Raw genomic sequence first — 26,414 nt, forward strand, 5'->3', positions numbered from 1 at the left:
TCATTTAATTATTCTTCAATTTATTTTATTTTATATTACATCCTAATTATGAAATACTAGTCAAGAATCAAGATCTAGTACTAACCCATTCTTTTACGTGTGAAATCATTGCTAATTTTTTTTATTTAATGTCTTATGCACGTTCCCCAGTGATGCGTAATTCTCAGTAACTACGTGCATCCTACTAAAAGAAAAGTTAGTAAGAGTGTCCCAAAAAATTTAATTATTTTTATTAAAAAATGACTCTGTAGCCCTTATTGTAACACTTCATTATATGTACAAAAACAAAGTCAACTTTTAGGCTGAAATCATGATATTGACTTTAAAGACTATGTATAATAACTAATATAACTAACTTTTCATTTTATCTGTGTCTATTCCTCAAATATCTATTCTTCCTTTTTATTCTCCCTCTCTCCCAGAATCCAACCAAAATTTTGAAACATTTCATACTCACATTCATCATATTGCATCCCAGAATTATTGATCTCACTGAACAACATGACATCTGAAAAGTCAGGAGGGCGGGAAGATGATTCTGAAAAATGGATTCTTGAAAATATACACATTGATGGCATGGATGATGTTGCCATGGAAGATGGCAAAAAAACAACTTCTTCGTCTACGTCTTTCAATGAGAGATCCAGCAGTTTGAGGAAGAGGAATGTGGTTACGAGCTCCGGCCCTAAGATGGGAAGGACAGAATCGGGTGCAAAGAGGGGCCTGATGAGCCTCCGGTTTCTTGACAGGGCCAAGACGGGGAAGGAGGAGGACGGGTGGAGGGCCATTGAAAAGCGTTTTTGCGTGAATTCCGTTGATGACAGGCTGTTTAAGGACAAGTTTGGGGCCTGCATTGGTATCTTCCTTAAATCCTTGAAGATAGACCTGTTTTGGGGGTGAGTTTTTGGCTTTGGATTTGACCTTATTTCTTGTGGAAGGGATGGGAGACAGCAAGGAATTTGCAGGGGAGCTGTTCGAGGCGCTGGCAAGGCGTCGAAACATTGCCACTGAGAATGGGATAGACTTGCTACAACTAAGGAAATTTTGGGAAGACATGACAAATCAAGACTTGGATGCAAGGCTTCATATATTCTTTGACATGTAAGAGCATTTGTAGTTTTGAAATAGGATGCTCGACTATTTATTTCAGCTTATGATACGAGTATTTTTTTTAACTTCACAGGTGTGACAAGAACGGAGATGGGAAGCTATCAGAGGATGAGGTCAGAGAGGTGAGCATCAAGTTCATTACATCAAATTTTCTATTTTCATGTATATACTCATTTTCTGTCAAGTTAAGGTTCTAGTTATGAGTGCATCCGCGAACAAACTGTCAAAATTCAAGCAAGAAGCCGGAACATATGCTGCATTGATCATGGAGGAGCTAGATCCTGATAATCATGGATATGTAGAGGTATTACCATTTTTTTATCTCATCATTTTCTTGAAAATTAAACTAGCACCCTATCTCTTATGCTTCTTGTACTAATTCAAACAGATGTGGCAACTCGAAGCACTTCTTAGAGGGATGGTTGGATCAGAAGAAACCCAAAGATCAGACAAGAAAGCAGACACACTGGCAAAAACCATGATCCCCAAAGAATACAGTACTCCAGTCAGCCGGTTCCTGTCCAAGACCAAGGAGAGATTCTTCGACAACTGGAAAAAAATATGGATCATCATGCTATGGCAGGGCACAAATATCTCCCTCTTCACTTGGAAGCTGAATGCGTATCAGCGGGTACCTGCTTTCCAAGTGCTTGGATTCTGCCTCTGCTTCGCCAAGGCTGCAGCTGAGACAGTCAAGTTCAACATGGCCCTCATCCTCGTGCCCGTGTGCAGAAGAACTCTCACAAGGCTACGAGAGACATTCCTAGGCCACGTAATCCCCTTCGATGAAAACATCAACTTCCACAAGCTGGTCTCGGTGGAGGTTATGTTGGGCACCATGGTTCATATAATAATGCACATGAGCTGCAATTTTGTCAGGATATCCAGCTGCCCTAAAGATCAGTTTGATACTATCCTTGGACCACTCTTCAATTACAAGCAGCCGACTTATATGGATTTGTTGTTAAGTATTGAAGGGATTACCGGCATTATAATGATACTTTTGATGCTTTATGCCTTCATATTGGCAACTCACTCGTTTAGGCGGAATGTGGTTAAGTTTCCGGGGCCATTCCATGGTTTGGCAGGGTTCAATGCCTTCTGGTATGCTCACCATCTGCTAGCTGTGGTTTATATCCTCTTGCTTGTCCATGGCTGGTTCCTTTTCCTCACCCCAGAATGGTATAAGAAGACGGTATGTCATGTTCGGATACATGTTTCTTTTTTTCTTGCTACTCTAGAATCTCCATTGAAATGTGGATTGGTTTTACAGACATGGATGTATGTGTCAGTACCAATGCTCGTCTACACCACTGAGAGAATCCTCACACTCCATGACAGAAACTACAAAGTTGACATCAATAAGGTAACACATGTGTTTTTGTTACACGCGTGCAGCAGCAAGCCCACCTCGTTTTTTCTTGTTTTCGAAGCGCAGGCTGTCATATATACAGGAAATGTGTTGGCCCTATACATGAGCAAGCCCCCTGGATTCAGATACAAGAGTGGGATGTACCTATTTGTCAAATGTCCTGATATATCTACCTTTGAATGGTAAAATATAATCAAATCCTACAACAGTGGAGTAGTATTTTTGTTGCTACTTGTTGTCTATATTTCACTCTATAAACCTTTCTTCACAGGCATCCATTCTCCATCACTTCTGCACCAGACGACGACTATCTGAGCGTCCATGTACGGACATTGGGAGACTGGACAACGGAGATCAAGAATCGCTTTGAAAAGGTAGCTTATACTGCACATACGACTGTGAGGTTTCTTTTGACTGTAATTATTCATTCTACACAGGCGTGTGAGCCTCAATCCCAGAAACAAAGCAGGGGAGATCTGGTGAGAATGGAAACTAAGGCATACACAGAAAGTCCACTAGAGTGAGAAATTCAATTAATATTTTCAATAGCTCAACATAGCACATATCTCACTCATCTTTTTCCACAGATTCCCAAGAATCGTCGTTAGAGGTCCTTATGGTGCACCTGCGCAGGATTACAGGAAATTCGACATTCTTCTACTTGTTGGTTTAGGTATAGGAGCTACTCCATTCATCAGCATTATCAAGGACATAGTGAACAATGAATCACGCTCGGTAAATGCAAAGAAATCCACCAATTTGTACACAAAATCAAGTGACAATGTTACTAAACAGATTTCATAACTTCCTGAATCAGGCACTACTAGATGAAGTGCCTACAGACAAGCGTGGTCCAGAGAGGGCATACTTTTATTGGGTGACGAGGGAGCAAGGGTCGTTTGACTGGTTCAAAGGCGTCATGGATGACATTGCAGAATATGACCATAATGTAAGCCTAATACTACATCAAACTCACCAAGCTAAGAAACTTATCTTTTTCTATGTAACCAAAGTTGCTGCTACTTGCAGCATATCGTAGAAATGCACAACTACCTGACAAGCATGTATGAGGAAGGTGATGCTCGATCAGCGCTGATAGCGATGGTGCAGTCGCTGCAACATGCCAAGAATGGAAAAGACGTCGTCTCAGATAGCAGGGTAAGCACATTCACAGCTATAACAACTCTCAACAGGAGGATATGCATGTTTTCTTGAACTAGTCTGCTGATTCTGAGGTTGCTGTTGGAACAGATACGGACTCATTTTGCACGTCCCAACTGGAGAAAAGTCTTCACTAATTTATCCACTGTACATCCTTCTAGTAGGATAGGTAAAGCCATGAATTCTAACATTTTAATTTTCCTGCAAAACACAAGCATCTTCAAAGCTTTAAATCGAAATCATGCATGTGTTTCAGGAGTGTTCTACTGTGGAAGTCCAATGCTAACAAAGACACTCAAGGGGCTCTGCCAAGAATTCACCATGAATTCATCTACTCGGTTCAATTTCCACAAGGAGAACTTCTAGAGCTTCAAGATTTGGATAGAAAAGCTTGCATGTTTATATGATCAGCCCCAGCATTCATCCTCTGCATTCAACTCTTCATCTATACGTCGTTGAATCTTTCGATTTTCATTGTGAAAAAATAGTCTGATTGATGAATGCCTTTCATGTGTATACCTTATCAGATATGCATTCTCATTTTCGAAATGAACATGCTCACAACTTGATTTGATGATCGATATGCTTTCTGTTTAGAATCTGTTATCGAAAGTTTCTTCAAGTTTTACTGATAATGTTGACTAATTGATGTTTCATTATTACCATGAATCATGAATTCTTAAATTGGGAATAGGAATCATATAAAACAACCTTATTGTTGCACAACTTAAACAATGTACAAAACAAGACAAGCTCACGCTACAACATGTGACAAAGAATTGAGATACAATAAACAAACTATTTCACAACTTGCAAAGATCGAAAGAAAAAAGGATAAAAAGATTATAGAATTCCAGTCTACAACAACATGCCGAAGAAAAAAGGAATTGAGTGGTGAGCTCAAAATTATCAGGATCATCAGATTCAGCCACCACAATTGCATAAACCTTGACAAGGAGTGCATAACTACCTTTTAGAACACATTCTTCTGCAGATCATCGAGCCCGGGATCAACCGTTTCTTTCTCCTCAAACAGTGGGGCTTCAAGTGTAGGAGGACTCTGAAGGTTTCAAAAAATCATTTTAGTCCATTTATATAATGTTTGAAGCACGGATACAAGTCTGATTTCCAAAGCACGTATGCAAGAAAGAAACGTAGCTTTACATAAAATGAATCGTGTCGAGACAGATACTAGAAAGGGAGATTTTCTGCAATTACCATGCAACGTACTAGAGCCCAATTTATCCCGCGGAAAAATGGATGCTGCTTAACTTCATTAGCTCCTTCGCGTGATCCTAGTCTGTTTTTCGGATCTCTGTGTAGCAGTCGATACATCAGCTGCTTTCCTTGAAGACTCACCTGCAGCAAGCCCAAATTCTTGTTCATTGCATTATACTCATAAGAGCTATACTACTACAATATGTGAGAGCTGAGTTTGCATTATTTTTAGTTTTAGGACTCTATGCAAATGAAAGAATCTGAAATTGCTACAAAAACGACAACCTCTTTGCTTCTTGGAAACTTTAAGTCCTTGTGAAGAATGTTGGCAAATGTCTTCTGCCTCGTCTTTCCCCTAAATGGGGTGTATCCATACAGCATCTCGTATAAAAGAATCCCTACGAAGCAACAAGAAGAAATCAGTCACTATGTAAAAAAACAAATATGTCTGATCTCAGAGAAAGAAGAAAGTAGTATCATTACCAAGTGCCCACCAGTCTACTGCACTGGTATGGCCAGCACCGGTGATGATTTCCTGTTGGGAAGAACGATCAAACGAGTAAGTAGGCGAAGATTCTAAACCGAGGACAAAAACAAAAGTAGAGATGATACTAACCGGAGCTATGTATTCTTCAGTACCAACAAAAGAATTCGATGCTCTCATTGGCTCAGCCATGAAGATGGGAGGCTGCTGACCTTTCTGACTCCTTTTCTTTTCATTTATCTCTGGGACCAGAAGCTGCATTGTACATTAACTCTATCAGTTAAAGCTATCATCACTAAAATGGTAGTAGATTTTAGAAGAGATGAAAACACACCTGTGGCTTGCAAGATGTCAAGCACGACAAATCAAAGTCCGTGAGAGCAACATGCCCGTTATCTTGAAGTAAGACATTCTCCGGCTTTAAGTCCCTGTAGATTATGCCTGCAGCAAGAAAGTAAGACGGTGATATGAAGGAAATTCAGTGTTTTTTTTTTCTGCTTAATCTTTTTTTTAGTTGATATATAAATCGCGGTTATATATACCTTGACAGTGAAGATACTCCAGTGCCACTACAACTTCAGCAGCATAGAATCTGAAAGAAATAACAATCATAGGGGTGCATTAGAATCCTTTTCTACGACTGCAAGCGAATTTTGTCACGTGTAATAACCAAGGTTGTGTTTACCTTGCAGCATCTTCTTTCAGCACTTTTGTAGGCTGCCTGTCGAGTACAAGAAAGAGCTCTCCACCGGGGCAGTAATCAGTAATCAAACAGATATGAGTTTTAGTCTGCAAACAAGTTTAACGGAAAAATTAGTTCGAACATCGTCTATATCACTTATATAATCTAATTGCATACATTCAAATGCCAATTGTATAACCTGAAATGAAGCATACAGAGCCGGAAGAAACGGGTGATCTAACATGTCTAGGATTTCTCTTTCCGCACAAGCTCTGTGCACCTGCAGATTCAGAGATGCACCGTTACATAAGCGAGGACTCAGACGCACAACATGCAAACAAATGACAGAGTTCAGCTCCGTGCCTTGTTTCTATTGAGCATCATGCCCTTGTCCATTGCTTTCATTGCAAAGTATTGCCCTGTTCCACATAGCTCTACGAGATGCACACTGCAAGGACATAATTCATTAGCCGCATCAACTGATATCAATTTTGTTCACAACATAATATCATGGAAAACACACATACCTTCCAGTATCACCGGCTCCTAATGGTTTCACGGGCTTAAAATGTTTCAATCCTATCTCTTCCCCGCTGTCTAGAATCTGTAGACATGCGTATATCAGATTCGTATGTTCAAGAAGGTAGCAGATATGCATATATGATCATATAATCTTCGAATATTCAGAAAATAGAAGATTCTCAGTTAAACATGACACAGCACCTTCTGAATAGCTTGCCAGGAAGGGCTGTCCTTCCTATGAGGCTTTGGATGAACAACCTTCGAATGATTCTTCCACAAGTCCTCGGGTTTCTGTTGGTTGAGTTAGATAAGACAAACACCTCAAAAAGGAGGAACATAAGAAAAAATTCAATACTAACTGACCGTATTGGCATCTGGAAGCTCTCTGACTGCATCATCAACATTTGCAGCAGTTTCTTTCACCTGAGCAAACGAAAATCAGATCTTTCATCCGAACTCAAATTATATGAAAAAAATTCACTTCAACCATCAAATGTCATCTCAAATATACAGAGAAATAGGAAAGTTAATCACCAGTACTGCACTTTCTTTTGCTGTGGCCTCAGGGATACAATTGTGAAGCGGCTCGACATGTTGACTTCCGTCTAGCTGCACTCCTATGAAATATTGCACCTCTCCCTATTCAAGAACAAGTACATGTTTAAAAACGGACGCCTTCTACACCAAACACACGAGCAAATACTACTAATATTGCACAACGATCAACGTGCCTACCTTTTGATCACGCATAGGCTGCAGATGAAACAAGTTCCAGAACTTTTTGCCTGTGATTGAATTCATTAGAAAAGCAGACATAATACTACTCCCTTTGCAGTAAGACCTAATCTCATTGCATACATACCACTTTTAGTGTAGTTGATGAGCTGGACCGTGACCTCCCTCTGGTTATCGATGGCGTCTCTTATCTTCCTAACCGTTGACGGGTCAGTTTCGGGCCCTTGAAGGAATCTACAAAAGAACAAGTTTCAGTTTATGTTTTTGGCCTTGAGATACATTTTGGAAGGTTCAATAGTAAAGTTAAGTTACCTGCAGTTTCTACCCAAGATTTCTTCTCTGCTATACTCTGTCAACTCCAAGAAACTATCAGAAGCAAAAATCTACACAAAACACAAATACAATAACTGTTACTATTAGATTCAAAAATAAAAATCAGTCCAACAAAAAGGGTAATTAATTAACTTACAATAGGATTATCAGGAAGCCTTGGATCAGTGATGACGAAGTTTTTCTCTATACGTTCAAGAGTGGTGGCCAAATCGATACCCTTTCTCATCTCCTTCTTCCTCACTTTATCATCCACGCTGTCCGGCCTCCCCTCGTCCTCGCTCTCCGAGGAGTAACCGTTCTCTTTCTCCTCGTCGTCATTGAACACCGGCTCGAGATCTTCAGTGCTCGAGCGCCGCCCCTTCTTCAAAATCCTGCATGAAAGAATGAGTGTTCGCATCATTGTCTTTGGCACATATTTTCATTTTCGTTTGTCCCACATTTCACTTTTTTACCATTTTTTGCATTAACTCATTCTCACTCACATTCTATTACAGTAAAAACTAATTTTCCAGCAAATTATTCAACGTGCCAGGTCAAAATGTGACAAAATTTTTGTGGGGACAGGAAAAGTTTACGTACCCCATGAAAGATCGGCGGGAGGTTTTCTTCTGAGGCTTTTCGGGAAGCTCGTTGATCTTCTGCATGGAGGTTCGAGTGCCAGCATGCGAGTGGCGGCGGACAGGCGGCGGCTTGTCGTCGGAGCTCCGGCGAGTTGGGGCGTCGAAGATTTCGTGGTCGCCGGATTTGCGGATGAAGGGGCGGTTGGTGGACTCGCTGAGAGCTCTTGGTCGAGGCCTCTTCACTGCTTCGACTAGCTCTGTTACTGAACTCGTCGCCATCTCTTTCTGTCGAGCTATTCAATCCAAAGTAGTAAAAGAGTCAAAACACCTTACTCTAGTCATGATAACAACACACATTTCATATAGTTTTACGTTGTACAACTCCAATATAGATGAATACTATTCTAATTATATGTACATTTATTTCATTTTTTGGGGGTGTGATCCAACAACTTTTGGGAGTAGTAAAATTTGAGTTATGATGTTTTGATTATTTATCTTGCCAAAAATATTTTATCAATTACACGATACTAATAATGTGGACTTCGCACTATTTCTACTTTTTTTACACGTCACTATTTTATTTTATACCAATTACATATTTACAAGTTTGTCTACTTCTTTAGGAGGGAGGGAGTACTACTACTTTATTTGTAATTTGTAATTTGTAATTATAGAGGAATATAAATAAATAAAATTTTAATTTTTATGTACTATATGTAAATTAATACTCATATTAATAAAAATTTATGAGGTAGTATTAAAGTAACATTAATTAATAAAAAGTTTCTCCTCTAATTAAAGGTCGGAGATTTAAGTTATCGTGATCACCAAGTAAATTACTACTAATAAATAAATGATCACTATTGATATATATAAAAGAATAATTAAAAAAAGGTGGATTACCATCGTAACGGATCAATGATTCGGGAAGCCCATTGGGCCGGGTGGTTTTCTCCCTGATTCCTTCGGTGTGCTTGCTCACTTCCACTTGCATTCTGCACCAATAAACCAAAATTTCACATCTTAATCAATCCACTTTTCAAATTCAATATCCATCTTAACAACTGCCATAGTATTGTACTAACATATAAATTACAGAAAATCGTCTGAATCAAATAGCAATTGTGATTATCACATGATAAAAGACGTACACATTGGCAGTGGCGGCTCCCGAATTAAAAAATGGAGGGGGCGGAATAAAATAATAAAATATTAAATATAATAATAAAATATTAAATATAATACTTTAATATGTTTTTTTAGCAAAATGAAAGTCTATTATAATTCAAGTAGCTCTAGCATCTGTTAACCGAGACAACTGATTTCTACGAGTATCCATATCTTGAAAACGTTTCAAGATTCTTTCATTTGAAACACTAGCAAAGATGAATCTTTCATTGTATACTACCAAACTGTCATTCAACCACTCATCTCCCATCCTATTCCGCACGTCAGTCTTGACAAATTTCATTGCTGAAAATACTCTTTCAACAGATGCAGTCGCTACGGGTAAGATTAATACCAACTCAATCAGACGATAAACCAACGAAAAAACTTTATCATTCTTAGTTTCAATAATCTTCTGAGATAGGCTAGCCAAATCTTCAATAGCATTCAATCGTGCATCTCTTCTCACAACATCAACAAAAGTTTCAAGTTGTTTAAACAATTCAGTATGTTGAGTTGATATGAAGTCCTATGGGTAAAGAGTAGCAAGATGAACAAGCAGCGAAATATTTTTTGGATCGAGGCATGCTATACAACTTAGCAAGTCTGTGGATGTTATTTCAATTGAGCTTGGGGCGATAATGGTTATTTTTATCGATCAACGGGGCGACATCGGAGGCAACGGAGGGGGCGGATATGGAAAATATACATCCGGGATAAGGGAAAATTAGTCGCATGGTGGGGGCGACCGTCCCCACCTGCCCCCACCTGGATCCGCCACTGCACATTGGGATACTAGGCTACATCTTAATAATAGCAATCTGATCCACAAAATCGTCTCAATCAAATCCCACATCTTAATAACTTTTGCCCATAAATGTTGATACATGACTCGTAATTCTTATATAGATCAGAGACGTATATATTCGCATACAGGCTACTAAGTGGTCCGCAATTTTATACCCTAATTATTGTGACATTTTTTGCTGGACCACGCTATGATCTAGTAATTAATTCAACAAAATAACAAACAAAAATATAGCATCTCATACTTACGATAATAATACATTTATATATAACATAAACATAGTACAAAAAAATCAAAAATTCAATAATAGTTAAATTTTATATAGATATTACAATAAAATAAAATAATAACATATTCACGTATTGCAAATTGCCACCCTGGTAATCTTGTATTAATGGTATTAAAATCTCACAACTGGCAAAGGAAGAAGACATGCAAAATTGGGCCCAGAAAAAGGTAGAATATGTTTAATTGAGTTGGGACGTCCATCACTATTAAACCTCCATGTTCCGTTTATTAATTTGAAGGCCAAATAAAGACATATAGTACTACTAGATTTTATCATTATACTTATACATAGTGAAAAATCAAGGGTAATTTTCAACTCAAATTATTTGTTACTACCTTTTATCTACTAGAGTAAGTACAATTTATGTTGAAACATTAATATTACCCGATATATTTAAGGACTTTTCCGGTTTCATCTTTGATTGGTGTGATAGTGAGAAGATTCCAAAAGGGAGTGCCATCCTTCTTGTAGTTGAGCAACCTCCCGCAGTAGCTCGTCCCCGTCTCTAAGGCCTCCCGAATCTTCGCCACATCCTCCGGGTCCGTCTCCTTCCCCTGCAAAAACCGACTGCATCGCACCCAAATATTAAGAGGCTATTATTTAATGTGAAGACGAGATAAGTCAAAACATGATAAGAACAGATAACGAAGGACGTTATCTACTAAATTGTAAATAAAATAAAATAAAATAATTAATTACCAATTCCGGCCTACAACTTCCTTAGAAGTGTAGCCGGTCATCTTGAAAAACCCGGCGCTCGCATACATGATGGGGGCGTCGGGTTTGGTTGCATCCGACACCACAAACGTCTGCTGAAACGTCGACAATGCATCCTTGAGATCTTCAGAGACTCTGGGAAAGCCCCTCTCTTTCCCTCCCCCATCATCGGACTGATCCCCGGAGCTTCGGATAGAGTTATTCGAATCCCTCCGCGTGTTCCCCTTCTCGTCGCCGGAGTTTCTCACCTTCACTCCCTGCGGCTTCCCGGTCTCCTCATCCGTCTTCAGCACCAATCCCCACTCCGCCGCCCTCTGCGCTGCCGCGCCCACGGTGGCCCCCTTCGCCGCATGCTCGTTCAATATCTCGCCCAGCGCCTTCGGCGGCGGCGCGGCCGTGTCCTTGAGCGCCATCCATGAGGTGATGCCGTCGGGATTCGACGCGCCTGCTCTTCCCGATTTCGACGCGAAGCCTGGCTTCTCCGGCTCCGGCTCCGGGTTGCTGGACCAGCTCTTCCACGACGGGGCCTGCCGGAAAACGGGATTTGACGGAGGCGGCGGCGCGGAGGTGGCGGCGGAGGAGGAGGGATTGAAGACTTCGAGGGAGCCGCGGGGGTCTCTAGGGAGCGGCGGGATTAGGGGCTTGTTGCCTTCCATTATAGCTCTGCAAGATTCAGATAATCAACATCGGATTAATTACTTGCTACTGAGGGATTGGGGATTTGTGATTGATCAGAGTTGAATTTCATGCATGTTTGTTTTGTTAGATTCTGTGTGATATTTTCTTGTCATGAAAATGGCAAGACTTGAGAGAGTAGAGATTGATGTTTTGTCACTAATGCTTCCCATGTGACCGCTTCACTATATACTGCTTTCATCCTATTAACTAATTAATTAATCAGCTAGTTGAATGTATGGGTAGAAATGAGACACTTATTTTGGGAGGAAGAATGTTTTATTTATTTTGGGATTTATTTATATGATACCGGGAGTCAATAAGTCCGATGACAGGGGTATAAGTGGAATTTCGCCTTTTCGGGCAGACAAATAAAAAATGTGTGTGTCGTTTTCGAACCCGCACTGCACGGAGCTATGAGAACCTCACAATTTAGGAGGGCAGAATGGTCAGAATATTTCATATCCAATTTCATGAATATTATTGAATCAATACTTGAATGGTAGATCAAAAGAAGCAAAGTCAGGAGTTTATGAGAAGAGAGGCATTGAATAAAAATCGAAATTGTAGGTAGGTGAGGTGATGATGTTAAAGAAAGTAGTGTGGTGTGAATGAAAATGACTATACATAAACTGTACTCACAGGAATCCATATAGTAGTTGATTATTGATTATAACACTACACTAATTACGTACCCACAATTTCAAGAAGATCAAACATGTGAATCCATGCACAAATGTACACGAAACAGAAAGATACATATACATGAATACGAACTAGTAGTAGTATAAAATTAACAAAGCATTACCTTAAAGGAGGAATTCCTCAACTTGAAGCAACTTGCAAGATTTTTTTTTTTTTTTTTTTTTTTGAAGCAACTTGCAAGATTTTTTTTTTTTTGTAATTGCAAAATGTGAGAATATGATTTTTGGACTGAAAATTAGCAGTTTTTAAAAGGGAAAAAAAACTGGGTGATCAGTCTGAGGTACAACAATTTGGAGAATAATTGTCGAAAAGGTTTGGCTTCCCATGCCTGTACACCTATAATTCACATGCCTCCATCACTGAATTCTATAAAAAAAATTATAAATTTTCGAACACAAAAATATGGCAGAGCTTGATGAAATTTGAAGAGTATATTATTAAATCATTAAATAATTGGTAGGAGTATGGTAGTAGTACTATAAAATGTTGGTTTTGTGGTGATTTGTGACAATTAAAATTTAGGCGACAAAAAAACACATGCAGGATGCATATAGGAGATAAGTAGTAGTACTAGTACAAGAGAAAATGGAGGGGATATGGACTGCACTTGTTTTTTTTTTATCGTTTCTTCAATTTTAAATCAGTAGGGGGGAACAAAATGAATAGAAGTGACATGATTTTTGTAGATAACATAAGAATGTCACAAAATTTGCTGCGCGTAGCAAAATAATAACCACGTAGAAATTTTAACTATATTTGTCACACGTAAAAGTTTAATTATATTACGTAATTAATAGTATCACAATTCAAGAAATAGAATATTACGTAATTAATTATTTCTTCTCTCAACAAAGCCCTTATGCACTCCCTCGCAGCTAATTATTACGTCAATATTATCCGAAAATTGTGTCAATATTATGTCAACAAGTTGAATGATTAAACTTATACTACTATATACTTTATAAGTAAATTTTATAAATGAGCTCAATAAGTAGAAATTACGATGGCCGGGAGGAATTAGTATGACTTTTTGATGAGCTCATATAATAAATTTTCGTGATAAAATACTATTTCCCCATTAGTTAACCTTAATTAAATAGATTTATTTTCAATTTTTGTCCTGTGTTTGGGAGCCGTAACTTTAAATGGGTATTTCTAATACAATAATTATCTTATTTTAAATAATATACGAGATTTATGTAACTGCGACAGGTCTCGCATGAATAGGACATCAAACCAAACCACTAAAACTTTTAACTCTATGTGAAGATTTTTTAAAATTCAATAATATTAACGTAACTTACTAGCTATACGAGGACTGAGGACATATTTAACAATTAACAATGTAATAATGCATATAAATAAAAATAATTCAATTGATCTCATAATCCCCCTACTCTATGGATTAGATATTTTATAAAACACCACTAATATGTACAAAAAAATTGACCCCTCCCCCAAAAAAAGGTTTGTAAAAATTGTAGCCACCTTGTGGTGATTAATTGCCAAAAAAATGAGAAACAATTTTGATTATTATATTATATTAGTATTTTGTTTTTGGAATGGGTTGGATTATTAGATTTAATGATCGTAGAAGTGAATGTGAAATCCCCTGCTAATACCTAGAATGATTTATGATTATGTCGTTTTATGCGGGCCTTCAATAATACTACTATTAGATTAATAATTTTGGGAGATAACGTTGGGAATGTACATGTTTCATAAAGTTGAGCAGACAAAGGTGAAAAGTTGTAATTTTAGCTACTTTCGTATTAGGTCATGTGGTATGTTTGGATTCTAGTTTCCAATTTTCGATTAGGATTTTTCTCTTATAAGAAAAATTGAAAGAATATGCAATCATAACTGATAGTCTGATATCTTTTAAACTGAACTTTTAGCATTGCGTCTCTTTTGACATGCTGGTGTTACAGAATACACTGCACTATATAAAATTGTACTTGTGTATAAAGTTTGATGGAAACTCATTTTACATTACAATATTTTTCGATTTAAATTATATTAATCCCAACCAGTTTTGATAATTAAATACCAATTTTTCACTGAGAGAATATAATAAAAAAAAGATAGTAGAATAGAACACTTAGAGAAATAAGAACTAAGAACCGCCACATAGGAAAAAAAATGAAATCTCCTAATTAATCCTATTGAAAGAAAAGATATATAGCACCAATATCTCTATGCAATACGTGAGTAAGGTTCATGATTCTTGTAACATGATACTATTATATTTTAACTTTAACCTTTTGAAAACTTATATTAGACCTCAATTTATTTTAAACATATAAGCATATTGTTTGAAAAGTTATATCTGGTCTGCTTCGGTTAACTTTTAAATATTGGCATTTAGTCTTGTTATTGACGCAAGTGTGGGTGTAACTAAATTTGCTGCACCCTAAGATGCAACGAATTTTGTCTCATTTCACGTAGTATCCCTAAAATTTAAAATAATAGTGTCACTTCTTGTTAATTTTTTAGTGATTAACAAAATGCCATTTGTTACATTATCAAGATTTGACTCACTTTTAGTTATTATAAAATGAAGTTCGAATATGGAATCTTGTAGAATCAATTCAAACTAGTTTAAATTCTTGATTATATTATTTGAGCAAACTCCAAGGTCATCTGGTAACCATATGATTATAGCATAGTACGTATGTCTACTTCAGATTTATTGTTTGTTAATTACTCATACTTTAATAAATTGAAAAGATGTGGTAGCTATGCAATACTTATCAGTATCGAGAATATACTTTGGTAAATAAATTATTCTTGAACAAAATCTTTTATTTTTCATAGAATATCATGGATTTGGATGGAAAGAATCTGCAGTGCATGATTAAATTACATCCTGTTTGCACGTGCTCGTTGCCGAACAGATTCGTGCTAAAATAAATTTAAAAAAGTTTACCTACCTAAGAACAAATATAATATATCACTTGTAAAATTGTAATGTACAATCAATATGTATATGAAAATATGGAATTTCTTCGAAATCTAATAGTACTATATATTTATAAAAAAACAAGTGTAGATAATACTCCTATATGTAGTGTTGAGCAACATCAATAGATATAAAAAAAACCAACAATTGGTAGGTCCAAACCACGTGAACAACCTTTTGAATTGTCTATCTTATCTATATGATTGTCACATCAACAGATGTTGCCTAATTTAAATTGAGCAATCAAAATTATAAACTCATGATGCCAACCCTAATCTAATGCTAATAATTATATTGCAATATAACTTAAATGTTAAAATTACACTCTCATATTTTAAATTACAGTACTAATCAAGTAAACGCACATATTAGGCAGAATTTATTTAATTTAAAAGCTTTTCTCCCATATCCATCAAAAATATTTACTACTACTACGACTACGACTACTAATAGGAGTAATTAAGATTATATAAATATGCAACACTATGCACCGACACAAGAGAGTAATTTACCGATGCACCTGCATAATCAAGGTTTGCTCAATTTTTCTTTATTTTAAGAGTACATTGAATTATAAACTATAGTATTCGAAAAAGTATGGGTCAGACTCGTGCCAACTGTAGGCTGATAAACACTGCCATTATTTGGTACTAGTAACAAATAACAGCGTGGCCCATTTATGTGTTTTGTTGTTTCGAAATAGAATTTTATGATTATATTCTAGTACTAGTAATTAAAATTATTTAGGACGATATGGTAAATTCATCCAACATAATATTCCTTGATTTCTAATCATAGTTTTATTTGATCAGGTCACACATCTAATGAAAGAAGCTAGAGATTTCATTTAACCATAGTCAAAATCACTCTCTTACTTTAATCTCGAGAGAAACATTACTTTCTTATACTCATATCTGAGATGATTGAGGAGACCTACTACACGAACAAAAAGGTTAAAAGGAAGGGAAAAAAAAAGAAAAAAAGGGGAAAAAAGAGTAAAAAGCAAATGACTCCTTCACCGTTGCTATTGCTGCAAGCCAACTCTACAAGGGATGCAGAGAAGGATAAGCAAACTCTAACTCGACCTAGAGTTTACTCTTCCTCCGGTTTGGTGATGGTCTCAGCTTCATGTTCGTATCCGGTGACAGATTTGTTCCTTCTCGTATAAGGGATGGCATTTTGTTGATCGTAATGCTGCGAAGCAAGATACTTGAGCGCCTTCACGATGTCTCCAATGTTCGGCCTTACGTTAGGCTGCTCTTGGATGCACATTGCAGAGATGGCCAGGGCTTGGTACAACCCCCTCACCGGATAGTGCCCCTCCAGAGCCGGATCTGCCATCTCGTGGAACCTCTTCCCTTTGAATAGCGGCCGTGCCTGTTCATTGCATGCAGACGCCAACAACGAATTATTCAAGAATCACAAGCAATGGCAACGGTGAAATATGTTCGAATACTAACCCAATCAACTAGATTTTGCCCCGGACCAGATTTTGTATAGTCGACAGCTCTCCTTCCTGTCAAGATCTCCAAAAGAACTACACCGAAGCTATAGATGTCCGACTTGAAGTTGAGTTGGCCAGTCATGGCATAATCAGGAGCACAGTATCCATACGTGCCCATCACTCTCGTGGAAACATGAGTTTTGTCTCCACAAGGCCCCTCCTTGGCTAAACCAAAGTCCGATAGTTTTGAATGATATCCCTCCCCGAGCAATATGTTGGAACACTTCAAATCGCGGTATATTATTGGTGGTGACATCTTTGTATGCAAATACTCCAACCCTTCTGCTGCCCCTGCTGCTATCTTCATCCTGCTATTCCAGTCGAGGACCTCACTGCCGGGGTAGATGTCTATAGATACCAAGAAAAGCAAGTCAATCGTAAATCTTTTCATACTCATAAAAGCAAAGAAGGCGTAAAAGAAAAAGAAACGAGCTTTACCATGTAAAAGGTCCTGCAAACAACCTAGGGGCATATATTCATAGACTAACAACCTCTGATCTCCCTCGGCACAATAGCCTATTAGTTTGACAAGATTAGAGTGATCTGCATTACTTAGTGTTAAAACTTCGGCCACGAATTCCCTAATTCCTTGAGTGCCATTGCGATCAAGTTGCTTAATAGCCACAATCTGCATTCACAATACAACAGACATAATGAATATGCAAACAAAGTAAATGCAAAAGATGTACGCATTGTTGCATCACTTGATATACCTTGCCACCGGGTAAACGACCTTTATAGACCGGTCCAAATCCTCCCTCACCGACAAAATTTCCATCCCTGAAATTCTCTGTTGCAGCAACTAAGTCAGCGAAGGCGAAGTTCCTCGCTTCAAAGATATCGCTCCCCGCATCAGAGCTAGGACTCAAGCTGCCATCTGAGGATTGAGACACTAGTTTAGGCTCTTTAATAGATCTATAAGGGCTTACCTTTGAGTGGTCTAAACAACACAAGAGAAAGATGAACAAAGAAGATCAAACACCAAGTTACAAGATGAATGGCCCAATTTGATCAATAAGTTCACAATACATAATGCAAAGACGAAAAGTGCAATTCCAAACAACAATCACAAACCTCTAGAAGATAAAAGAAGCAACAGTTTAAGATAACAATCAATTAGAGTTTTGCATTTCAAATACATTAGGCCTTTTCTAGAATAATTTTTGCTTTAATGTCATATCCATCACCTTTTTCCCCACCACCCCTGCATATAATAAAAGAAAATCTCTTATCAATTTTTCTACATTGACATTGTAGACAGTTCAAAGAGGATTTTACACAATAACAAACACAGAAAAGCAAGCACGATCAAATGCAGGAATTCAGTCTCTCCAAATCTATCAATTCGCAATCTACAGAAGGTAATAACAAAGGCAAAACATGTATGCGTAAACAGGAATGATATTAAAATATACAGAATGACAAAGCCTAACCCTAACATGCAATGTAGAAAACGATTCCAATCGAGAAAAAATTCGATCTTTTCGGAAACCCATGTGGAAAGTTTCATAGAATCAATCATCTTTGCATTTGATATTGTGTTAGTTTCAACTACATTTACCAGACGGGGTTCGTGCATGACCATCATCTCTGTCCTTGATGGCCAATTTTTTCTTTTTGTTTTGCTTCTTGTGAGAGAATCTTGCGCACGAGAAACATCCCATGTCTAGCTCCTCCCTCCCTCCCTCCCTCCCTCTCCCCTCTCTCTCTCTCTATATATATATATAAATATTTATTTCAATATATGTGGTTTCTTTTTTATTTCTCAGCTGCAAATAGCGGAGAACAGGGAAAGAAATGAAATAGTAGTAGCAGAAGACGGTTATCAGAAGAGAAAGAAGAGAGAGAAGGAGAAACTGCAACACAACACAATTTCCTCTGTTTTATTCAGCTTTCTAATTCAGATATAAACATCTCTGTTCTTGGGGATGCCTATTCTATTCTACTTCTCGTGCAGGAATGCCCTCCAATGATGGACCGCCACGTCATAACATTTCTATTTTCGGGCGTTGAATGTAACGTATCGAATTATATGTTCATATATTGTGTTATTCTTTTTTAGTCAGCTTTAATTTTCTATCCTTAATGAAGGTTATGAGAGAATTTTCGGTTGTACTTGTACAAATTAGGCCGTGTAACGATGAGCGTTGAAATGGCAAACACGTCACACACACAAATTAGAAAAATAAACCCATATTAATTATTTTAGGTGTCTCGGATTAACTAGTTTGAAGAAATTAAAAATGAAACACGTATTGATCTTTTTAGGTGACTCTGGCCTGCTAGTTATAATGAAAGAAATTCTATATTATAAAAATATTGAATATGCATCAAGTAAAAAAATACTACTCCTAATAAGAAAGATGATAAGTTTTATATAGAGGATTATTTAAATAGACAACATTCAGTATCTTAATTACAGTTTCTCAAACTCATCATCTATTAAGAATAAGCGGGAGTTTGTGATCACTGCGTACATTTATGAATGAATAATATGTATGGGCTTTTATGCTCAAATTGTAGCACATTCAATTTGAATATTAGATTCAAGCCCATCATCTCCAAAAATTTAAACAAAATATATTGGGCTGCAGCGAAGATTTTTTTGTCAATGGCTTCCTCCATCCATAATAATTTGTCACAATTTGATCCGATATAAGTTTTAAGAAATATAATAGAAAATGGGCTGAAAAAGTTAGTGGCATGTGGATTCCACTTTTTATATAATAGTTTTATAATAAAATGTGTATAACTAGGTTAATAGCACGTGGGTTCCACTTTTATATATTAGTTTTATAATAAAATGCGTATAACAAACTTTTAGGGACAGACGCAAAATAGAAATAAGTGATAAATTTTCAGAGATAGTAGTAGCAATAAGTAGTCCTTAGTTTCTTTTCCATAAATTTCTCTCGCTCGGTAATTTTTAAAATAAATATCAATGGATACATTTTTGGTTAATTTGGGGATATAGCTCAAATAGTAGGGCATTCAAATTGCGAAAATATAAGTAACTAATTAGGTTCGATTTCTATCGTACGTCTCCATCAATCCCCGCAACTAAACTATGGTCAAATTTGATCACGTTTAAACTTTTCTTTAAATTATTACAGCACTGGTATTATATGTTACTGATTTTTTGTTTGTGCAATTTTGCTGACTTATAAGTATATATTATCTGACAAAATAATTTGAGTCATATTACGAACTCGAAGGTGAGTTTTTAACCATTCAACCTAGTTCGATTTAATTCAATTTATTGGACAGAATAAAGAAAATTCACACTAGAAATTTAATATGATCAATGAAATTAGCGAAGAGTGGGGCTCGGTTTGGATGTGGTCTAAGTTACTTTCATAGTATTTCACATCACAAATTAATCACCTTACCTGTCAATAGGATATCTTTTTGAGATACAGTATCTATTGATATGTATAATAACAACGACATGAATGAATATGCAAAAGTAGTGAATCAAAGAGAGATATACATGTGAACACAAACTATTTGTTCTTATAAAACCAAAGATTAGTCAAAACACGAGGCGAGAGGTGGTCCCAATTTAATTCCTAAATTAATACCAGCCCAAATAGAATGTGAACAATAGTAAAATGAGTTGATGAAACAAGCATAGGAGAATAAGATCATATCCTTGACGATAGAAGATACTCCTATAATTTAATTAATCTGATAATTTATTCAATACCAGAAGCAAAAAATATACTCATAGTAGTCGAAATTCTGTAATTTTATTTGTGTTTTCTTTATTGATGTAAGAACAAATAGACAATCAATTCTTGGCTAATTAAAGCAAGTTTATAACTAGTGGAGTACTAGTATATACTTTTATTGTATTTGTATTGTCAAAAGAGGAATAAAACAAGCAATGAAAAAACGTCACACATTAACGTCATTAGACAACGTCACCGCATTCAAATGCATGTGGACATCGTGAATACAGTTCATTACAGATTTTTTATCGTTTTTGAAGTCTAACAAATAAATATTGGGTTGAAAAGGGGTTAGTGGATTTTAATACATTATAAATTATCTTACCCATTAAGATAATCATTTGCTGGGTCACTCGACCAAGTAAATAAATAGTTCAATCACTTTTCACTTGTTGTTTTTATAGTATAGCATTTATTATACATTTGTATTCCAAATCGCCCCAAATATCGACGTGTTTTGGTAGAGACTATCATAATAAATTAAATTGTCAATTGCTCTCTGTCTGGCATTTGTAACGCTTAATGTTGTTTGAATTCAAACTCCTAAAAATTTTGTAATTGCCCTTTTGGCTTTTTGATTGTAGAGCACTAGCACTAAAAAACTACTACAAACTTTTTAAGAACACAAAAATAGGGTCACAATTAATTATGTTGGAAAATTTTGTAAATTAAACGCAATTTAGAATGCAAAAATAAAGTGTTCCTATGTCGAGGAAAAATCATCTTAATCTTTTGTTTTGCTAAGACACTTTCATTTGTATCTCCTAATTTTAATTGGAATTGAATTAGGTCACTTTTTAAAGCGTTAATGGTATTATTAGACATTAGAATCACAAATTAGCATATTTATTTGTATTAAAACCTATTTCGAAAGTTACTATCAAGCTCGTGATCAATTTAGCTTTAGTTAATGTTTTTTTTACCATTTATTCATTTTATTGACTTGAGTTGTGTATTTGTCTGTGGTTCTTGTTTAGACGCGGAATTTAAGTCCACCAAGTCCATAAAATCTCCATGGTACAGTAAGTCAATTTGGCAACTTCATCCTAGAATCTAGATCTCTCTAAGCAAATCCAATTGGTTGACAAATTTATGCACGAACTTTAATCACAAAAGTATTTTTATGTTTAGTGACTTTATTTTCTAAAGATAATACATTCTGTAATAATTTTTAAGTTTTGGAAGGTAAGAGCATCCCCATCCGTGCTCTTAGCTAAGAGCACGGAAGTGGGTCCGGACCCACTTTTACTGCTTGTCTTTAGCTAAGAGCACAACACCCACATCCGTGCTCTTAGCTAAGGACAAGCTCAAGGGTCCCACCATTCTATTATTCAATTTAAATAAAAACATTTCCACAATATTAAAATGCATTAAAATATCCGAAATACTATTACAAATTACAAAATAATTAAAACTCACATAATTAAAATCCTAAAAATTAAAAATTACACAATTAAAATCCTAAAAATTAAAAATTACACTACTCGTTGCCGAATTTCTCCCAAATGTGATTGATTAGATCTTTTTGTAGCTCAGTGTGGACTCTTGTATCGCGCATTGTGTGTCTTCTTTCCATCCTCTCGTTCACCGTCGTATGCACACCTAGGCGTGGGGTGACCTCGCGGTTGAGCTTCCGGCTTCATCCTCGTCGTAAAAGTTACCCGCCATCGGTCCTTCGTCAGCTATAATCATGTTGTGCAAGATAATACACGTGTACATGATGTCGGCGATATTCTTAACGTACCAAAGCCGAGAAGGGGACTTCACAATGTTGAATCGGCCTTGAAGGACACCAAAAGCTCTTTCGACGTCTTTCCGAGCAGACTCTTGACGCTGCGCAAAAAGAATCCGTCTTTGCTCTTGTGGATTGCTGAACGACTTCACGAAAGTCGACCACCTTGGGTAGATACCATCGGCGAGATAGTAACCCATGTGGTATGCATTTCCGTTGACGGTGAAGTCGATCGCCGGTGCTACACCATTCAAAACATCATCGAAGAGTGGTGAAGAATATAACACGTTCAAGTCGTTGTTGGATCCGGCAACACCGAAATATGCATGCCAAATCCATAGGCGGTGAACGAGAGGATAAGCGTTGGGCCGCCACCTTTGTGGCCGCTTAAGTGTTGCCCACTCCAAGCAGTCGGACAATTCTTCCACTTCCAATGCATGCAGTCAATGCTTTGCCTAGCATACCGGAAAAACCGTGGACTGTTTCGTGAAGACGAAGCAACGGTTGACAATCGTCGGTGGTGGGTGCTCGAAGGAATTCCTCGCCGAAAGCAGAACGAACGCCGTCGCAAAAATTCTTGAGGCATAGGATTCCAGTTGACTCACCGACATGCAAATACTCGTCGAAGAGTTCAGCCGTTTGTCCAGTAGCAAGTTGTCGGATGGCACAAGTACACTTTTGCAACGCCGTGAGACTTTGCCGACCGGTTGCGTCTGCACCTTCTTGAAAATATTCAACGCGGGTGGACAATGTGTTGACAATACGCATAAACAATCGTTTTGACATGCGAAAACGGCGCCGAAAGTAATCTTCTGGATACCGCGGCTGGTCGGAAAAATAGTTGGCAACGAGCCTTTCATGGGCTCCCTCTCGATCACGAGGGATGTAGCGACGTTTTGCTCTAGTTGGTTGAGGAGGAGGGGCGGGGGTATTGGCGGCGACATAGGCTTCATAGGCGGCATGATATTGTTCATCATATTCTTGTTCTTCGCGCTCCGCTTCAGCAATGAGATTGGTGAAATCCATTTTTGAATTTTTTAGAGAGAGTTTGGGTGAAAGAGGAAGATGTAGATGATTTAGTATGAAAAAGTATGAATAAGAGATAATTTGATGTGAAAAGTGGATGATGAATGTGTGTATTTATAGATGATTTTGGGATTAAAAAAAAATCACAAAAATCCAAAAAAAACGTCTATAAACGGCTCTATTTTTTTGGGAATCCAAAAATATTTTTTTTATTTTTTAGTATTATTTTGAATTATTTATGAATTTAAAAAAAATAAAAAATAAAAATCGAATTTGCCAACGGCTATGCCGTTGGCCAATAAGAAGACGCCACGTATGGCTGCTCAGCGGCACGGACGTGCTCTTAGCTAAGAGCAGCACCGTGCCGCTGGCACGGACGAACAGCTCTCATCGGCGGACGGACGAGCTCGTGCTCAGCGGCACGGACGGACGATCGCCAATTTCAAACCGTCGCGGATGCTCTAACCTTCTAGATAAACAAATCACTATTAAAGGAGTGCAGAGAAAATACAGTGAATTAGATTTACTTAGGCACTACTCATATATCTTATTTATTCGCATCTTTATCTAACCTTTTATGGCATATCTTTTCTAGATTGAACGAATAGTAAGTGGGCCATGACGTCGCATTCTTATAGAAAATTAGACGCGGAATTCACTTGAATTGAATCAATGGATTATGTAACTCAAACATCACGAAAATGAAGTCCGTGTTATATACACGTATTAATTATATTAAACTAATTTCATTGTCTTTGAAATAGACAAATAGTCTTACAATAAACTAAAAAACTAAGACTATCCTCAATGCCGCTAGATGCATTGAGCAGTACCATCCCGTCGGGACAAAATTGCATCGGAACACCATTGGAGGCGGCTCGCTGGAACGGATACACCGCATGCCCGAGCACTGCTTGATGCAGCGGTATTACGCGCCTTGGTTTTATTACCATTTTTTCACTTTTTTTTCATTTTTTACTCCTAATCATCATCCAATCATCTATAAAAATACATCATTAATTAACAAAATAAATTATGTCAATTATACTGGTCATACCGCCGCAACTGTCGCAACCCCGCCGCAATAGTTTTCAGTTTTTAGGATTTAAATTTATTCATTTTTAATTTTTAGGGTTTGAATTATTTATTTTAAATTTTTAGGATTTAAATTTATTCATTTTAAATTTTTAGGGTTTGAATTATTTATTTTAAATTTTTAGGATATAAATTATGTAATAGAAAATTTTAATGTCATTTCGAGTTATTTAATGAAGTTGTGTTATTGATTAAATTTTTTATTAATTGTATTTTTAAATGAATAGAATAGTAAGATCTATAGATAATTAAAGAAGGAAATGAATTGTAGGAAGTGTTGTTCCTAAGTTAAAAAAGGAAAGGAAAATAGATATAAATGGTATGGAATCCAGGAATAGTTAAGAGATGTTATTAGTATGGAGCATCATTGTGAATCCTCAATTGACACAAAAGTAAAAAGAAAAGAAACAAACACCGATGAATCGAATATGAAGTTTAAGATTATATACACACTGAAATAGTAGTACCAGTTTATTAGGAATACTATTTACATGGAGAGTGAAATTGAAATTCCAATATGTACAATAGTCACAAATATTCTACACATAAATGAGTAAATCGATAGCAAATCTGTACGTAAGAATATATAAACAGCATGAGATTTGAGGCGGGAACGGATTAACCGTCTGCGCCGTGGCATGGACTGGCGGCGGGGGAGGCGGAGGTGGTGGAGGAGCTATCGGTTGTGCTGCCGCCGTCGCCGCCACGGCGGATCTTGAGTGATTCGACGGCTTTGGAGGCGACGTGGGATACGGTTCCGGCGATGCTCTCGAAGATCTGCGCCTTGATGCGGCCCCTCTTCGGCGGAACGATGGCGCCGGCATGTTTTTGCGGCGAAGTTTCCATTTAGCAGAGTAAAACAGAGAGAGAAACAGAGCAAAGGGTGAGATTAATTGTTTATTTATTGTATAGTTATTTTATAGAGTAAATTACTAGTATGACTGTATAAGTTTTCGAGCGTAATATGGAGAATATACAGTATACTAATTCATACTCGACATTTTTTGTTTTTATGCAGAAAGTAATATTCAAATGTCGGTGGAATCGAACTAATAACCATACACATCGAATAATCGATATTGATAACAATTTGACGTTTGCGTCATCTTAATTAATGGGTGGCTTAGTTGGGAAGCGCAAATACATGTTTGTAATATTTATTACTATTATTATTATTACTATTATTAGGGTAAATGGAGAAAAATCATGGAGTTTGATCGAATTTTTAAAAATAGTTCATTATATCACAATTTTGATATTTTTCTTAATTACCTCGTACAAAAGTTTTAATTATGTTGTGTTTTTGAATTTATCTTTTAATTATGTTGTGTTTTTGAATTTATCAATGTATGTATGCATATGTAAATGTTAAAGACATAATTGACTGAATGTATTAAATGACACCGTTTAAATAGTTGAATGTTTTGTTCACGTGATATTTTTTGTTCGTCAAAAGCGTATATAGTTTCTCCCAAATCATAGATTATGAGACAAGTAAAATAAAATGCCAAAGTTATGATATAATTAACCAAATTTTTAAAATTGTAGATAGACCAAAATTTTTGACCGAACTTGATGATTTTTATGCATTTACCCTTATTAGGTAAAATATCATCAACTATTACTAAATCAAGACTCTGTTGTTTGGGATTCATGTTTAAAATTGAAATCGCCTTGTTCATGTTATTTTGTACGCCATTTGGAAAATTCAAAACAAAATAAAGATTTGTAAACTAGTGATTATTGCCCACATTTTATTTTCTTGGTCTTTTGTCTCGAGCCATTGGTTTTGTCAAATAAATAACCTATCGGTATAGTATTTC

General features: G+C 36.8%; 3 protein-coding genes across 4 annotated transcripts; 1 reads left to right on the plus strand and 2 right to left on the minus strand.

Moving 5' to 3' along the window:
* The first annotated feature begins 386 nt into the window (after positions 1-386).
* Positions 387-4,197, plus strand: LOC125213232 (putative respiratory burst oxidase homolog protein H). Of its 2 annotated transcripts, XM_048113657.1 has the most exons (14): positions 387-856; positions 939-1,101; positions 1,184-1,232; positions 1,301-1,414; positions 1,499-2,305; positions 2,384-2,476; positions 2,549-2,664; positions 2,754-2,856; positions 2,920-3,002; positions 3,070-3,217; positions 3,300-3,431; positions 3,512-3,640; positions 3,734-3,812; positions 3,900-4,197. In XM_048113657.1, exons 1-14 carry the CDS (start codon positions 502-504, stop codon positions 4,007-4,009), a joined length of 2,481 nt encoding a protein of 826 aa, XP_047969614.1. In that variant the 5' UTR covers positions 387-501; the 3' UTR covers positions 4,010-4,197. The 2 variants fall into 2 exon arrangements, with proteins under 2 accessions (XP_047969614.1, XP_047969612.1); XM_048113655.1 differs by having other exon boundaries at positions 2,754-3,002.
* A 143-nt stretch (positions 4,198-4,340) lies between these two features.
* LOC125213231 (phototropin-1) lies at positions 4,341-11,999 on the minus strand. Its single transcript, XM_048113654.1, has 22 exons — positions 11,144-11,999; positions 10,829-11,011; positions 9,084-9,175; positions 8,197-8,470; positions 7,754-7,988; positions 7,597-7,667; positions 7,412-7,518; positions 7,285-7,334; positions 7,084-7,188; positions 6,913-6,972; positions 6,751-6,840; positions 6,555-6,631; positions 6,391-6,475; positions 6,227-6,307; positions 6,031-6,134; positions 5,888-5,937; positions 5,680-5,786; positions 5,478-5,600; positions 5,345-5,396; positions 5,147-5,259; positions 4,862-5,002; positions 4,341-4,703 (listed from the first exon to the last, which is right to left on the minus strand). Exons 1-22 carry the CDS (start codon positions 11,815-11,817, stop codon positions 4,617-4,619), a joined length of 2,961 nt encoding a protein of 986 aa, XP_047969611.1. The 5' UTR covers positions 11,818-11,999; the 3' UTR covers positions 4,341-4,616.
* Positions 12,000-16,378: 4,379 nt separating this feature from the next.
* Positions 16,379-18,678, minus strand: LOC125213234 (probable serine/threonine-protein kinase PBL5). Its single transcript, XM_048113658.1, has 5 exons — positions 18,569-18,678; positions 17,721-17,884; positions 17,446-17,635; positions 16,964-17,355; positions 16,379-16,880 (listed from the first exon to the last, which is right to left on the minus strand). The coding sequence occupies exons 1-5, from the start codon at positions 18,669-18,671 to the stop codon at positions 16,596-16,598; spliced, it is 1,134 nt and encodes a 377-aa protein (XP_047969615.1). The 5' UTR covers positions 18,672-18,678; the 3' UTR covers positions 16,379-16,595.
* Positions 18,679-26,414: the final 7,736 nt, after the last annotated feature.

This window comes from Salvia hispanica, chromosome 3, assembly GCF_023119035.1.
Source record: "Salvia hispanica cultivar TCC Black 2014 chromosome 3, UniMelb_Shisp_WGS_1.0, whole genome shotgun sequence".
NCBI lineage: Eukaryota > Viridiplantae > Streptophyta > Magnoliopsida > Lamiales > Lamiaceae > Salvia > Salvia hispanica.